This window comes from Eumetopias jubatus, unplaced genomic scaffold (assembly GCF_037043125.1).
Source record: "Eumetopias jubatus isolate StellerSeaLion01/CBP00866 unplaced genomic scaffold, mEumJub1_p1.0 scaffold_1, whole genome shotgun sequence".
Taxonomy (NCBI): domain Eukaryota; kingdom Metazoa; phylum Chordata; class Mammalia; order Carnivora; family Otariidae; genus Eumetopias; species Eumetopias jubatus.
This window is the reverse complement of record NW_028274807.1, coordinates 212,877,744-212,894,211: the sequence shown is the minus strand read 5'-3', so window position 1 is coordinate 212,894,211 and position 16,468 is coordinate 212,877,744. Positions and strand designations below refer to the sequence as shown.

Below are 16,468 nucleotides of genomic sequence, written 5' to 3'. Positions count from 1 at the left end.
AAAAAAAAAGCGGAGCCCTTTCTTCTCTCTGGGGTGTTAACCACATTAGACGCTCTGCTCGGTGCCTGCTTTCTGTGTCCCTGAGGTGGTGGTGCCACCTGCTTTCACAAATAAGCAAACGGAGGCACAGGGACGTTATGAGCACAGTGGTGCCTAAAAGAAAGCCCTGCATTTCTGTGCCTCCTCCGGGGCCGGGTTCTTCAGGGCAGAAATGTGTATACATAGGAACCAAGGTGACCCACACCTGGAAGGGGCCAGTCCCCTTGGCACAAAGACATGACCTCCAAACTGTGGCTAACCTGAAAATACATTCTGCTGCCTAAGGAAAAATAAATAAAGCTTCCTGTTCTTGACACAACTGACCTATTGGGCACTTGAGATGGAATCAGATTGCAGCTGTACAGCGTGTTGAGTGCCAGAACGCTCTTTGGGCTTGTCCAGGCTAGCCCGGCTTCCGTCCTCCCAACGAGCATCTGCTTTGATGCCTCAGCTCTGTTTGGGAGGCCAGTGAACACCTGACAGTGAAACCCATTTCTTGTGAACCCAAAATAGCCCCCACCTATATTCGGAGCCCTGGAAATGGTTCAGACGTCACAGCTTCCCCCCCATGTCACTGGGTCTAATGAATCAGGGCACCTCCTTTTCCACATCTGACTGGTCACCGACTAGTTTACTGATCCTACGTCATCAATTTCTGGAATCCTCCACAAATTCTTTTACATGCTCGTTGCCTAGGACAGGTGCATCAATTCCCTGCGGCCATTGTGACAAGTGACTGCCCCCTCGGTGGCCTAAAACAACACATATTTATTCTAAAACAACACACATTTATTCTCACAAATCCGTGCCCCAGAGGTCAGAAGTATGAAAGCAGTCTTACAAGGCTAAAATTAAGGTGTCAGCTGGGCTGCGGCCCTTCTGGGAGTGCTAGGAGGAAATCTGTTTCCGGGCCTTTTCCAGCTTCTAGAAGCTGCCTGCATCCTGTGGCTCATGGCCCCTTCTCCACCTGCACATCCAGCAATGGGATCACCGGCCTCTGCTCCGTCATCACATCTCCTCTGCCTCTGATCCTCCTGCCCTCCTTCTATAAGAACCTTGTGATTACGCGTCCCATGCGGATCATCCACGATAATCTCCCCCTCTCCAGATCCTTAACTTAATACCATCTGCAGAATCCCCCTCTGCCAGGTAAGGTCACGCAACTGGAGGTACCAGGAGACAAGGTCATAGACATCTTGGAGGGGCTGCTGTTCGGTCCACCGTAACAGAATTCACTTACTTTCTCTGAAAAGGGCCCGATAGTAAATACCATAGGCTTTGTGGGCCATATGGTCTCTGTCACCAGGCCTGGCTACGTAATTTTCAGGACCCTGATGCAAGATAAAAACGAGGGGCCCCTCATTCACAGATTTTTAAGAATTTCAAAATGGTGACAGAAGAGCAGGGCCCGGTGAGACCACAGTATGCACGGCCAGGAAGCGGGCCCTGCCTGGGAGCGGTCTGCCGCTGCCGCCGTGGCTAGAAAGCCGCCAATGGGCCATTTGCAGATGACAGGTGACGCTGTGTCACTAGCAACCTTACGGGACACCTAAACTATAACTTTCTCAGGTCACAAGACATTATTCTGCTTTTGCTTTTATTTTTGTTTTAAGGAGGCTCCACGCCCAATATGGGGTTTGAACTCAGGACCCTGAGATCAAGAGTCAAGTGCTCCACCTACTGAGCCAGCCAGGTGCTACTCTTTTGTTATTTTTTTCAACTACTTAAAAATGTAAACATCAAGGGTGCCCGGATGGCTCAGTCAGTTAAGCTTCTGACTCTTGATTTCGGCTCAGGTCATGATCTCAGGGTCGGGAGATCGAGCCCCGCGACAGGCATTGCACTGGACATGGAGCCTGTTTGGGACTCTCTCTCCCTCTACCCCTCCCCACCCCCTTGTGCACTCGTGCTCTCTTTAGCTTCAAGAAAAAAAAAAAAAGAGTAAACCTCACCCTTACTCACAGGCTGTACAAACACAAGTGTGGGCTGAATCGAGCTGGAATTTGCTGGCTCCTGGTCAACGGGGTAAAATCCCAACTTCACTGCCTGACTTTCCAGGGCCCTTTGAGGCTGGAAACAGACTCCCCAGTCCCACTTCACAATCTGCATCCAGTGCTCCTGATGGCTCCCGTTTCCTACCAGATCCCCTGGGACAAATCCGTGCCTGCGCTCCTCCGGGCTCCTCCGTCCAGAAGCCCCACCTTGCACCTGCTCCCACTATATTTCGGCTTAGACACTGTGCTCCATGAGAAGCGGTGCTCTGTGCCTATCCCTTGTCACCCCCGTTGGATTTATGTGTCTATGCATCCTCCTCTCCCTCGGGCAGTGATGTGCTCAAGGGCGGGAATGCAGGCTAAGCCAGCTTGGTGTCTCCTGACCTCACAGGCCCTCAGAGCTGGTACTTAGAGGGACGGCAAGAACAACCTAGAATTTCGGTGGCCGGAGTGTACTCAGATTCTGACCCCTAAAAACTAAAACTATGCTTCTTACCAAAAACAAAAACAAAACAATCCCCCACCCACAACCAAGAACTCCCTCTCTCAAATTCAGACCAAAAAAATAAAGATCTCTGAGACTAAACAGACCTGGATTCCAATCCTGACTGTCCTTACTAGACCTGTGCCCTTGGACAAGTCACCTCCCTTGCTCTTTTTTTTTTTTTAAATATGGAACGCTTCACGAATTTGCAGGTCATCCTTGCGCAGGGGCCATGCTAATCTTCTCTGTATCATTCCAATTTTCGTATGTGTTCTGCTGAAGCGAGCACACCTCCCTTGCTCTTAAGACTGAGTCTCAATTCGCCATGGCCCACCAGCCCCTGTGTGATTTGCCCCTTCCAATCCCATGAGTCTTCTCTCCTCCTCGTCTCCACCACTGGCCTTTTCTCAGTCCCTAAGTGTGCCAGGCTCCTGCCTGCCTCAGGGTCTTTGCACTTCCTGTTCTTTCTGCTGGAAACATTCTGCCCCTCCCCTTTGCCTAGTGACTTACCCCTCCTGCCTCAGCTGCGACCCCACTGACTTGGGAAGCCTTCCTGGCCACCCCAAAATGAGGTTCTCCTGCTACATGCTTTTCTGGCACTCTGAACTTCTGCAGATTTTAATTATTTTGTAATGATCGTAATTGTGCGATTTCTGATCACTATGAACAAGAATCAGATTTAATAAGCACTTCACGCCACACTCTGTTCCAAAGGTTCTAAGAGTAGATGAGTTCATTTAATTTTCCCAGTGCCCTCATGAAGTACTATAATCACCCCCATTTTGCGGATGGGGAGGCTGAAGTTCAGAGAGATTAAAGAAACTTACCCAAGGTTGCACACCTTGTCAACGTTGCAGTTGCTCTCTTAAGCCTGTTCCCACAGGTTGACTGTGACTTCCGTGAGGGCAGATTCCCCCTCTGGCACGGTTGCTGTTGTATCCCCAGGGCGGAGCCCCTGCATCGGGCACACTGGGGCTGATTAAAAAGTATTGATGACCTAAAAGAAACAACACCCCAGTAGCAATGAGCACTCTGAGCGCCCAGATCTTGGTTTCTAACACTACTCTCTAATAAAAGAAACCAGGTGGGGAGAAATGGCTGATTTTAGGACTGGAGCAGGAAATACATGAGATGAGCCCAGAGCATCTTGTAGTACCAGGGAGTAAGGAAGTATTCCCAAGAAAACCAAAAAACTCCAAACCAAACACACTGATGGGAGTGTGTCAAAGGGTCACAGGAGCCAACTGAAAGAGCTCCCAATGGCCAAAGCTGGAACAATTAGAACAACAAAATAAAGTCGTAATGGATTATAACCCAGAGTACAAAATAAATATCCAGCGGCCACACTGTTATAATTAAATGATGGGTAAACCAATAAATTAGGAGAGAAATCTTCCATGCAGAATTCCACATAATTTACATAGACATCTCATGTAAGGAACACATCTCACTCCTTAGGTGTGTGCTGCACATAATGATTTCCTTCCAAAGTATACAATATAGAAAGGGGGGGGGCAAGTAACTTTATAGTGGAGAAACCTGACAAATGCTACCTCAGCCCGCAATCAAGGTCAACGTCAACAGGTATAGATAATGTTGGCAGTATGTACCCTTCACAGGAGGTGATGAGAGTCACACTTTACCTCTGGGGTTCTTCCTCCCCCCAAACCCATCATCCCAGTCTTATCACCAGAAAAACACCAGACTTGGGGCGCCTGGGTGGCTCAGTCATTAAGCGCCTGCCTTCGGCTCAGGTCATGATCACAGGGTCCTGGGATCGAGCCCCGCATCGGGCTCCCTGCTCCGCAGAGAGCCTGCTTCTCCCTCTCCCACTCCCCCTGCTGTGTTCCCTCTCTCGCTGTGTCTCTCTCTGTCTCAAAATAAATTTTAAAAAGAAAAGAAAAAAAAGAAAAACACCAGACAAATTCCAAAAGAGGGGCATTCTACAAAATACCTGATCATTTCTTCTCAAAACCATTAAGGTCGTCTAAAACAAGGCAAGTCTGAGAACCCACCACAGCCGAGAGGCACCTAAAGAAACAGGACAACTAAATGAGTGGATCTTAAAAGTTCTCATCACAACAACAAAATATTTATAATTATGTGTGATGATAGGAGTTAACTAAACTTATTGCGCTAATTATCTTACAACATATACACATATTAAATCATTATGCTGTAAATCGAAAACTAGCATGTGTTACATGTCAATTATATCTCAAAAAAAGAGAGAGAGAGACAGAAACAGAGACAGAGACAGAGAACCAGGACAGCTAAAAGTAAGGTGGCACCCTGCATGGGATTCTGGAAGGGAAGAAGGACGTTCAGTAAAAACAAAGGAAATCTACATAAACTATGAACTTTGGTTCATAATGTACCAATTTTGATTAATTATTACAAATGTACCATGCTAATGAAAGATGTTACTAATAGGAGAAACTGGGTGTGGGGAAAATGATAACTCTGTACTTTCAAATATTTCTGTAAATCTCAAACTGCTCCAAAAGACAAAGTCTATTGATGAGAACAAGAACAAAGTACAGATGAATACATGGACGTCATTCTTCACCATGGTGACGATTATGGCTCCCTTCTCACAGAGCTACTGTGGGGATTACACATGAAGTATTTAGCATGAAGTACACCCTGGATTCAGAGCACTGCCCACCATTCTACTAAATCTATGCCATCCACTATGGGAGCCACAAGCTCTGTGTGACTAAATTTAAATTAAGTAAAAATTAAGGACATTAAAAATTCAGTTCTTCTGTGGCACCAGCCACATGTCAAGTGCCCAAAAGCCACGTGGAGCGAGTGGCTACTAAATCAGACAGTGATGATAAAGAACATGCCCATCATTGCAGGAAGTCCTACCAGACAAACACGGCATTAAACAGTGAATGGCATAATTACTTGCTCAATTCCTTCTGCAAATGCCATCTTCTCAACCTTCCCTACCTCCCTCTTTCAAACTGCAATCCTCCCACATTCCCCATACCCTTTCTCCAATTCTTACCCCTTTCCACCACTTGATGTGAAATCCACTTGATGTCTCTTCTGCCTCCCCATCTAGCACTGCAGGTCCAACGCAGTAGCCGCGTGGTTGCTGAGCTCTTGAAATGTAGCCAGTCCAGTCTAAGATGGCACTGGTGTAAGACACACCAGATTTCAGAGGAGTGGGGGGGGGTGGGGTGGGGGCAGAGGATGTAAAAAGTCTCATAACCTTTTATATTGATTACGCGTAGAAATAACATTTTGGACACGTTGTTACATGAAACACATCATTAATAGGAACATCACCTGTTTTTTTTTTTTTTTTAACTTTTCTTTCCTTTAACACAGAGCCTACAAAATTTAATATGCACCTAACATTTGTGACTAACATTTTTGTCCATTCGTTGCCCAATACAAGTGACTGGCATATAGTAGACGCTCAATAAAACTTTAACGACTGCTAGGCTGCGCCTCGGGGAACCTGCTAGCTCCAACAATCAACACTAATATAAGACAGACGACGTCCCATGCTCCACCTCTTCACCACACCAGATAAGGAAACTGAGGCCCCGCGAGGTGACGTCAGCCACTTCCCAACGGCACGTAGAGCGGAAACGTCGGGGTCGGGATTCGAACCCGGGTCCTGTCCCCACAGCCCTGGCGCGCTGACCATTCCTACCTGGCAGGGAGGTGGCGGCGGCGGGAAAGACAGGCGCGAGGCACACAGCATGCGCTCGGCAAGGGGCGCGGCTCTTCGGCCACCGCCTTCCGTCGGCCTCCGTGGGCCGGGCCATAGCCAGCCCCCTCCGCGGCCATCGCCGGCCACCCGCGTCTCCGCCGGCCGCCGAGCTCTTAGCAGGCGGCGCCAGCCGGAAGTCCCGCCTCCGCCGCGCGCCCCGGGGCGCCGAGACAGGCACGTCGGCCAATGAGAAGCGCACCGTGGCGGACGCCGGCCAATGGGCGCGCGCGCCGGGGGGGCGTGTCCGGGCCGCGGGCCGGAGCGGGTCGTGCGCGCTGAGGAGGAGCCGCCGCCGCCGTCGCCGTCGCCGCTGCCGCCGCCGCCGCTACCGAGGCCGAGCGGAGCCGTTAGCGCCGCGCCGCCGCCGCCCGCCCGCCCCGGAGCAGCCCCGGGCCCGCCCGCTCGCGTCCAGGTGAGGCGGGGGCCTTCGGCGGCACCCGACGGGGTAGGCCGCGGCAGGCCTGAGCTCGCCTGGCCCAGCCGCGGGCGCCCGCGGGCCTGCACCGGCCGAGGCCCAGGCCGCACCGGGCCGGGAGGGGACGCGCGCGGGCCGTAGCGGGCGGGCGGGGGCCGGCCGGTGTGGGCGCCGGCGTCAGGCCCCGGGCCGGATTCCTCAGCCGCCGCGAGGGGCGGGCGAGGGGGACACGGCGTGGGCACGCGCCTGGCGGCCGGGCTCCGCGGCCGGGGCCCCAGCAGTACTGGCAGCCGGGGAGCCGGGGGCGGGAGAGCGAAGCCAGAGGCGAGGGAGTGGGGTGAGCGCCTTCGGCGCGCAGAGGTCACGGCCCACGGGCTCGCTCCCCGGGGAGATCCTACAGATTCTTTTGTAGTCGTTGTCAGAAGACCGCGGTCGATCTGAGGTCCTTTTAGAAGTGTGCATACCTTTCAGTATGTATGGGAGTCCTAGAAAAATATAGATTATTTGAACGCCATCTCTAACAAAGCTGTTTTTGGGGCGTGGGACGTTGGGATTTGTAAAATGTGTGTGTGTGTTGAAAACACAACCTGCACGCAATTGAACAATGGGGGATGGATGCTCTTCCTTTTCCGGTCTCCTCTGCTGCTAGGCTTATTAAAATGGGTTCTGATACCTACTGTGTGCAGGGCAGGTGGGGAACTTTTGAATGCTCTGCCCCTGGAGGGACAGAGCCCCCCCCCCCTTACCAAAAGTCTTCATGTAGGATCTGTATGGTCAGTGCTCCAGAAGTGGGAAAATGGGAAAGATGGTCCTACTGGAGAAGGATTTCACAACCTGGTCACTAGTGACATTTTGGGTCTGATCACGCTTGGTTGGGGTGAGTGTGGGGAGGATGGCCTGTGTATTGTAGGATGTTGAGTAGCATCCCACTAGATGCCAGCAGCATCTCTTCCCTTTCCTCCCCCCACCCCCGCCCCCAGTTGTGAAGATCAAAAATGTCTTCAGATATTGCCAAAAGTATCACACACACGAGAACCACCACTGGACTAAATGATCTTTTACTAAAAGTTCCTCCAGCCACATCTCTGATGCCTCAGGATCCAAGGCTCTCAAGAACTTGTACAAATTCAACTGTGGCAGCCTTAGTTTTCTTATCTGTAAAATGGAATGGAAAAATTGCTGCGCAGATTTAAGAGTGTGGGAAGCCCCTAGCGATGGCCTGAGTGTGGTAAGCACTGAATAGGTAATGTTATAATCAATAGATAATGTTACAATCAGTACTTAGTGAGGATTTACTATGGGCTTGTCCTTTACAGATCTTTATCTCCAGCCCTTGACATAGGTGCTATTGTAATTTCCATCTTCAGGACAAACAAACCAAGGCTTAGATGGGTCACTTGTTATGACCAGTCTCGCACCGTAAGGTGGCTGAGGCGGGATTTGAACTCAGGCCCTCTGACTCAAAATCCTTACTCTTAACCATGAGATTTTACTGCTCTTATGATCACAAGTGTCCAGGGGATCCCAAGAGGAATTCCATTCAGTTGTCATTGAACGTCTTCTGTGTGTAAAGCTTTGTGCTGGGATCTGTTATAAAATTTTGTGACTTCAGGGTCCACAAAGAAGCTGGGAATACAAACATCTCAAAATGTGAAAATAATGTTTATGTTGAAGCACTGGTTTTGGAGGAGGCAGAGTTTCGGTTTGGATGTGTTGAGTCTGAGGTCATGCTGCAGCAAGTGGAAAAGGAGAGAATTATGAAAATACTCTTTTTGCTGCTTGCTTTATTGCTTCTCTCACTCCCTGCTTCCCATCTCTTGTGCTTTCATACTCTAGCAAAAGTTGTCTTTTTTAAAATGCAGATCTGATCACTCCTGATTAAAAGTTTTCGTAGTGGAAAGAATTTTAATTTTTTTCACCTCTTTAGGTGACTTAAAAGTTAAAGTTTGGGGTCCCAGGTCTTGCACCTTCTGACCCTCCCTCCCTTTTGCATTTCACCCGCACCTGGACCTGAAACTCCCGCCCTTTCTCTGCCTGTTGTCCCACTGCCTCCCAGCTCTCCTCCACCTAGAGAATCCTTTCCTCATGCTGAGAGGCCCAGCTCAGAGCTCACTCACCATTCGAAGCCGCCTCTGATTGCCACTCTCCCTTTACCCGCCCTGGAATCAACTAACTGTTCCCTAGCTTGTGTTCCCATCCCTTTCAACAGAGTCAAATTAAAAGCTGAATGGTGAGGAAAGTGCGGTTGCCGCCTTTTGCCCCTAGGTGGCAATAGTGAAGCAGCGAGGCTGACCCAAGTGTGTAAGTCAGGGGAAGACCGGAGGAAAGCAGCCTACAGAAGGGAAGTGAGTCTGGCTTCCCTCCTTTAACCAACTCTCCCTGCCCCGCTGCTAGGCTCTTAGAGGCAGTGGTGATTACAGTGGTGATTACAGTGTGGGCAGACTGTTCTAGCCACAAGTGCGGTGAGGGTTGTGCACTGACTGATGTGGAAGCACTGAAAAGGAGACTGTTCGCCCAGGCTTGCTGGGCAAAGGAGATCACAGAATGGTTCCTGGAGGAGGCCAAGCATGGGGGGAGGCTGGAGTTAGCCAGGTACAGACCACAGGGAACAGCTTTGCAGGATGCAGGAATAGCATCTGCAAAAGCATGGAAGTGGGAACATCTTGGTTTGTTCCGGAACCCACTTGGGGTCTGGTCCTTCAGGGGCAAGTAGTGGCAAGAGGACTCCTGCGGCTGGTGTGCAGAGGGTGTTTTCCTGTAGGCCAGGCCAGGGGTCATTTTAGTCCATGCAGTGAAGGAGGCAGAGTTGGAGGGAGACAGCGCTGAAGGCCAGCAAACCAGTTAGAAGGTGATTGCTTTGCTCTATGTAGGAAAAGCTGCGGATGCGACCCAGAGCTGTAGTGGTAGAGAAAGAGGGGGGATGGGTTTGAGACATGGTTGGGGGGTAAGAGACACAGGACTCTGTGGGTATTCAGATGCGGGATGTGAGCGAGCAAGAAAGGACAGCAGTGGATGATTCTGGGTCTCTGCCTGAGTGACCAGTAGAAGGATAGGTCAATAAGAGAAACAGGGAAGGCAAGAGAAGGAGCAGTTTGAAATGTGGACACAGGAAGGCATGCAGTGGATGTACTGTGAAGCAGGGAGGGGACAGAAGGCATTTTCCATGTCCGTACGTGTTGGGGCCACGCTTATGATCACTGTCGGTCCCACTTGACCCAGGGCCCCCGTGTGCTTTGGCCAAGTCGATGGTCACACTTTCGTAGGCTGAAAACATGAAACGTGACTGCTTGTTGGGAAACAGGGAGAAGGGGAAGAAACTGCCTCCTTGAGGAACTTCCAGCCTGAGGAGGGGAGAAGAGACCTATGTAGATGTATAAGATGAAGTAGCAAAAGGGTAAAGCAGTGGGTCGTGACAGCATTGCTAGTGTTGAAAGAAAGGATTGTCCAGTGTTCGGTTTTTGTGTTTGATGAAAGAGCTGGTGTCTGGGGTGGCTCAGTCGTTGGGCGTCTGCCTTCCACTCAGGTCATGATCCCGGGGTCCTGGGATCGAGCCCCGCAGTGGGCTCCCTGCTCAGCAGGAAGCCTGCTTCTCCCTCTCCCACTCCCCTTGCTTGTGTTCCCTCTCTCACTGTGTCTCTCCCTGTCAAATAAATAAATAAAATCTTTACCAAAAAAAAAAAAAAAAGAGCTGGTGTCTATACCAGTTGTTGTGATCAAAGAGGCATGGGCAGGAGTTTTCAGGTGCTGCCAATGGCCCGGGTGAATTAGAGAGGAGAGACAAAGAGGTCCAGAAGCCTGAGTGGACTGGTTTGGGCAGGCAGAGAGAGATGAGAAGGTGAACTTGGAGATAAGTCTAGAAAAGTATATCAGGGTCAGGTGGTAGAGGTTTCTGGATACAGTCAAGAGGTGATCTTGGAAGTTTGTTTTTCTGGGGGAGACTTAAGGATGGATGGACTGGTCAAGACACTTTTGTGGTATGAGGTAGCCTGGTAATGGCCTGAACATGAAGGCCGGGACTGGGACTATTCCTTTATTTCATACACCCAGTACCTTGCTCTGTGCCTGGCACATGGTTGGCACTCCGTGTTTACTTGGGGGAGGGAGGGCCAGAAGGGGGCTCGAGTGACTAGATCCAACCACCCATCAAAGAGACATCTCTACTGAAGTTAGAAGAGGAAACAGAAGGCAGAGGAGTGATTTGAAGGGAAAAGGCTTGGTTGGGTTTGGAGAGACTGGGTTTGAAATAATCATGTGGCAGGGAGACCATTTGGGAGTCTGTCTAGGCAAGAGATAACAGGGACCTGAACCAGGATAATGGCAGAGAGATGGGGGAGAAGGAGATGTATCGCCAATGTGCAACTGGCAGAATTTGGTGCCTGGTTAGGTTTGGGGGACAAATGTGTCCTGCCACCAGAGGAAGTAATTCAGGGGGAGGAAGAGGCTTGAAGAGGGGTCAGGGACAGGTGGAGAGGACCTGAAGGTGCCTGCAGTTGGAGACTGGGAGATCAGGGAGGCACGCGTTCCCCTCGGTCTTGTAAGTGAAGTAGGAGGAAGGGGGCAGGGTTGGAATAAGGTTCGTATCTTTGGTGGGCAGATTGAGAAGCCCACTGACCCATCCAGGCTGGTGTGTGCAGTTGATGGTGAGTGAGCATAGACTGGCAACGAGGTCTTCCATATATGTGGGGCTTCGCTCGTGAGCCCTGACTGGTGCGACTCCCTGTGACTTCTGTGGAGCCCAGGCATCAGCGGTTTGGATCATTGCCAGGGTCCCAGGGGCAAAGAGTCAGAGTGTTCCTTAGTGGACCTGGAGGCGGGTGCGATGGCCACTTGCCAAGTGTCAGGAACTGTGCTGGCTGCTGCGAAGCAGGTGGTACCATCCCCATTTCACAGACAAGGAGACTGAGGCTCCAGGAAAGGAAGTGCCACACCCACAGTCGTTCAGCTGATCAGCAGTAGGGTGAGTATTGGAGTACGAGTCTATCAGACTCCACAGTCCAGGAGTTTTCCCTGCCTTGCCATATTGCTCTGTAGTTCTGTGCAAGAGCCCTGGGGTGGCCTTGACCAGCCAGGAAGGAGCCAGAACTCTAACAGGGCTGTGGAGCCAATCGTGTCCCTGCAGGCCCGCGGAGCACTTGGACTGGGCCAGACACTGGCTGCACCTGATCTGCTTCTACCCTGAGCTTTTCAGCCTGGTGGATATTGAATTGCTGTGACGTAGCCGTGGCTGGCCCAGTCAGGTGGCTCTCCCCAACGTGGGCTGTGGGAAGGGACGAGTAAGGAAATACGTAGTGTTCACTTAAGCCCTTGCCTCGCATAGCAGTTATAACTGGGTCAGGTGGTACCTCTGGCACCCAGAGTGTTTCCTGGGTGACCTAACGTTCCCGAGGCTTTTTTACCTTGGAGAGCTCAGAATTTTACATCTGGAAGGGACCTTAGAAATAATTGAGTCCAAACCCCATCATGTGATGTGTGAAGTGTCAAGGTTGAGCCTGAGGATATATTTGACTGTTCTAGTTTTGCTCTAGCTTGAGTAGTTTAGCAAGGCTGCTCTGTGAATATCAAATGAGACAGATTCTCATGGGTGCCTAATGGGACTAGTCTTGCTGCTTTACATGTGTATTACCTGTGTAAGTTTTTATGTCGTTTACACACGTATCTCTTTCCTACATAGTGCTTATACTGATGATGTGAATAGCATTGTTGAAGTCACAAGGACAACCAGGATTGTTGAAAATAGTGCAATGAGGCTGAAAACCCTCAGAGATCATCCAAACAGGACTTCTCCATGATACATGCAGTTACTGGAAACATTTCCAACTCAGCAGGAATTGCTTTGCTAAACTAAGTTTCCCTTTTTGCTCCCTACAATTGAGTTTGATTCTGTGGGATGGGACGGGACGATCCTAGAAAAGTAAGGTACTGGGGCACCTGGGTGGCTCAGTCTGTTGAGCGTCTGACTCTTGGTTTCAGCTCAGGTTGTGATCTCGGGGTTGTGGGGGCGAGCCCCCCGTTGGGCTCCATGCTCAGCATGGAGTCCGCTTTTCCTTCTCCCTCCCCTTCTGCCCCTCCCCCTGTTTGCTCTTGCACTCTCACTCTCTCTCTAAAATAAATAAGACTTTGAAAAAAAAAAACAAAAGTAAAGGACTGAACATATTAAGACCATTAGTATAATTTTCAACTGCCCTTTAACATAAAGTGGCAAATACACATGATTCCCAGGTGACTGAGACCTGGTGTCTGTCCATCCCCCACCCCACTGGCCCTCCAGGCTCTCACCAACGACGTGGGTGAAAAGCAAATAATGAGGAGTTAGAGTGATTTGTGCATCCGTAAAGTTTTGGGCTAAATGGTGTACGGGCCCAGGGAACTAGAGCAACCTATCTTCTGGGGGGACGTTTCACAGATAAGTGAGGAGGTGATGGAGAGGGCAAGACAGTCTCTGCAAAGGGAGCAGCCAGAACAGAGGCATGGAAATGCGAAGGTTTGCTGCACGCCAGGGAAGAAGCTAGAGTGAAGGGCCATGTCTTGAAGCAGGGAGACTGCTCTGTAGCAACAGTTGGAGGCCTGGCGCTGCCACTATGGCCCGCACCATGGCTGACCCTGAGCAAAGTGATGAAGCCTTTGAGCCTCAGTGGGTGGGACCACCACGGACAGGGGACTCTGATTGTGTTGACCTGGAGGGAGTGAGAGGGGACAGCCTGGCCAGCCAAGGGGCCGGCAGAAGTGGCTACAACTTGGAAGTCACTGATTGTCAGGCAGAGACAAAGGCCCAGCTGTGGTTGGTGCTCCACAGAAGCTGGCTAGCCCCGGATTAGCGATGTGGATTTGGAAAGGTCAGGGGGAGGAACACGGGAAAGCAGGGTGGAGCGGCCCTGAAGAGTTGAGAAACCGTGCTTTGGGGGTTTGGATTTCTCCATCGTTGCCAGTTGACCCAAGAACTGGGCCCATAGAGGCTGCTCAGCCTTACCCAGGGGCGTCACAATGAGCCTGCCTGCTGTAGAATCAGGTTCACTTTGTAGATCTTTTAAAATTTATTTTCAAGTTCACTTGAAATTCTGGTGTAGAGTTCTTTGAGTTTTGACAAATGCATAGAGTCGTGTTACTACCTCCACCATCAAGACATGGGAAGTTACACTCCCCAAGAAACAAAAACACTCTCTTTTCTTCCCCAGTGTACTCAGCGCTCCCTTTGCTCCCTGCCCCTGGCCACCGCAGATCCATCCCTACGGTTCTGCCTTTTCTAGAAGGGACTCTTGTAGTACGCAGCCTAGGAGTCAGGTCTTTCACTCCGCGAAATGTATTTGAGATTGATTCAAGTTGCGTGGATAGTAGCGTTTTTCTTATTGGCAAGCAGAACTCCGTTGTGTAGCCTTCCCTGGTCTAGCCACTGATGGCTTGAAGGGCATTTGGGCTGCTCCAGTTTGGGGTGTTACTGAATAAAGCTGCTATAAACACTCGTATGTGGGTTTTTGTATGAACATAGGTTTGCATTTCTCTTGTATGACTGCTAATATGGGATTGCTGGGTCTTTTGGAAAGTGTATGTTTAACTCTAAAACTGCCCATACGTTTTCTAAAGCGGCTTTAACATTTTTCCATTTCTACCGGCAATGCATGGAAATTCTGGTTTCTCGACATCCTCACTAGAACTTGGTACTGTTTTGTTGTTGTTTCCCTGCTTTTGTTTTATTTTGGTTTAGCCATTCTGAATGGGTGGGGTTATCTTGATTCTCTTCCAGATGGGGAATTGTATCTCAATGTAGTTTTAATCTGCATTTCCGTAATAACTAATAATGTCAGGCATCTTTTCATACGTCTATTTGTCATCCATATATCTTTTTTGGTGCATTGTTTGTTCACATCTTTTGTCGTCTTTAAAATTAGGTTGTTTTCTCATTAAGTTTTGAGAGTTAAAATATGTTCAGGATGCAGGTTCTTTTTCAGATATGTAATTTGCAAATATTTTCTTCTCCTCTGTGGACTAAGTTTTGCAGAGTGAAGGTTTTACATTTTGATGATATCCACTTTATCGATTTTTTAAAAATGGATTGTGCTTTTGGTGTGGTATCTCAGAAATCTTTGCCTCACCCAATGTCACAAAGATTTTCTCTTAGAAAATTTCTGTTTTTACATTTTAGAACAGAGGTCGGCACACTTTTTCTGTAAAGAGCCAGATGGTAAATAGCTTCAGCTTTTTGGGCCATATGGTCTCTGTCACAACTACTCAACTCTGTCACTGTAGTGCAAAAGCAGCCACAGACAATACATAAACAAATGAGAATAGCTGTGTGCCAATAAAACTTTATTTATAAAAACAGGTGGTGGGCCAGATTTGGTCCACAGGCCATCATTTGCCAACCACTGTTTAAGAAAGTCATCTTTTTGCCAGGCATAGAAGACACCCCTCTCTGAATAATGAGAATGGGGTAATTATTGCCCAGTTCAATCATCCTTGAAAGCATTGCGGGGGGGGGGGGGGGGGGGGGGGAGGAGAAGGCAGAGAGTAGTTCCCTAACTCAGAACAAAGGTGAGGAGAGGGAGGGATGAAGAAAAAGGAAGGGAAAAGAGAAATGTTTGAATCACATTTCGAGCAAACTTCATTATGCATTTTAATTTTTCAGAGTTAACCCTTGCACTTTGGTTCAGGCTTCAGCAAATGTGTGTGTTTGTTTTTGAGCTAATCTATCTTAAAGCCTCATGGCTGCAGATGCTTTAACAGATTTGTGGAGTTTTTCATGATTAAGCCCATTAATGCTGGTGGTCCCATGCTTTCTACTGAAAGTTGGTGTTTGTTTAATTCATATTTAGATTATATCCAGCATTTTACTTGTACCCGCTGTGGGGTCGTGTGGTCCTCACACATCCTTCCCTGCACGCATGTGATTATTTCTGAAGAACAGATTCCTACAGTTCTGAATCAGAGGGTAGCAATCCTATTAAACTGCAGGTTATCCTCCAAAAGGGTTGTACCATTTCAATGGTGTACCAGGGTGTTTGTCCACCTTATCCTTCTTTACGACGCTAGATTTTACCCATCCTGGGCGGTCTTGTATCTGACTGACAGAAGGTGGCATCTCTTTTGACGTCACATTTTCCTCATTATTTGGGAATTTGAGCTCTTCCTGGTTTATTAGCATTTGAATTGCTGGCATCTATTAGTTGAGGCTCATATCCTTTGTCCATTTCTCTGTTAAGGGATGTGTCTTCTTTCTGATGAGTTTGTAGACTCTCTGAATCACGTGGGCCAAGCGTTGGGAGTGTTGACCTTTGGGGCTGGACAATTCTTCGTTGTGGGGCCATCCTGGGCCTTGTGGGATGTTTCACAGCTCCACTGGCCTCTACCTACTAGGTTCCAGTGCACACCACCATCCACAGTTGTGGTAACCAGAAGTGTCTCCAGACACGGCCCAGTGTCCCCTGGAGGGCTGAGTCACCCACGCTGAGAACCACTGGCCTAAATAATGTAATAGGTAGCGAGCATTTTCTCCCAAGTCCACTGCTTGTCTGTGTACAGTGCCTTTTGCCATACAGAACTTCTTAATCTTAGGAAGTTTGACTTTCCAGTCTTTTCTTTTATGGCTTTGGATGCTAACCTGTTTTATAAAGAACAGAGAGCATAGAACATTTTCAAATAAATAAAAGAAATGCTGGGAGAGTACAATAACTTTGCATGTTGTGTATGGTCTGAAGCAAATCAGGAGGTGGAAAGGTAGAGAAGTCCCACCTGTTTCCAGCAAGGGAAAAAAAAAAACAACCCCAACACCTAAGTCCTCTCTCAGTGCTGACTCAGGGGGGAGGTGGGAG

At 49.3% G+C, this 16,468-nt stretch overlaps 2 protein-coding genes and 1 non-coding gene across 3 annotated transcripts in view; 1 reads left to right on the top strand and 2 right to left on the bottom strand.

Moving 5' to 3' along the window:
* CCL25 (C-C motif chemokine ligand 25) overlaps positions 1-6,342 on the bottom strand; it is a 38,216-nt gene extending 31,874 nt beyond the window's left edge. The window contains exons 1-4 of the mRNA XM_028093125.2: positions 6,191-6,342; positions 5,856-5,862; positions 5,625-5,663; positions 5,534-5,571 (exon numbers count right to left, since the gene is read on the bottom strand). Coding sequence (XP_027948926.2) covers positions 5,534-5,571; positions 5,625-5,663; positions 5,856-5,862; positions 6,191-6,305 — 199 coding nt within the window. The 5' untranslated portion in view covers positions 6,306-6,342. The remainder of the gene's footprint in view (positions 1-5,533; positions 5,572-5,624; positions 5,664-5,855; positions 5,863-6,190) is intronic.
* LOC114200882 (U6 spliceosomal RNA) lies at positions 2,700-2,806 on the bottom strand. Its single transcript, XR_003607535.1, has one exon. It is a non-coding gene; the product is annotated as a U6 spliceosomal RNA (small nuclear RNA).
* A 194-nt stretch (positions 6,343-6,536) lies between the features above and the next one.
* Positions 6,537-16,468, top strand: part of ELAVL1 (ELAV like RNA binding protein 1) — a 36,013-nt gene continuing 26,081 nt past the window's right edge. The window contains exon 1 of the mRNA XM_028093134.2: positions 6,537-6,662. The gene's annotated coding sequence lies outside the window, so the exon portion shown is untranslated. The remainder of the gene's footprint in view (positions 6,663-16,468) is intronic.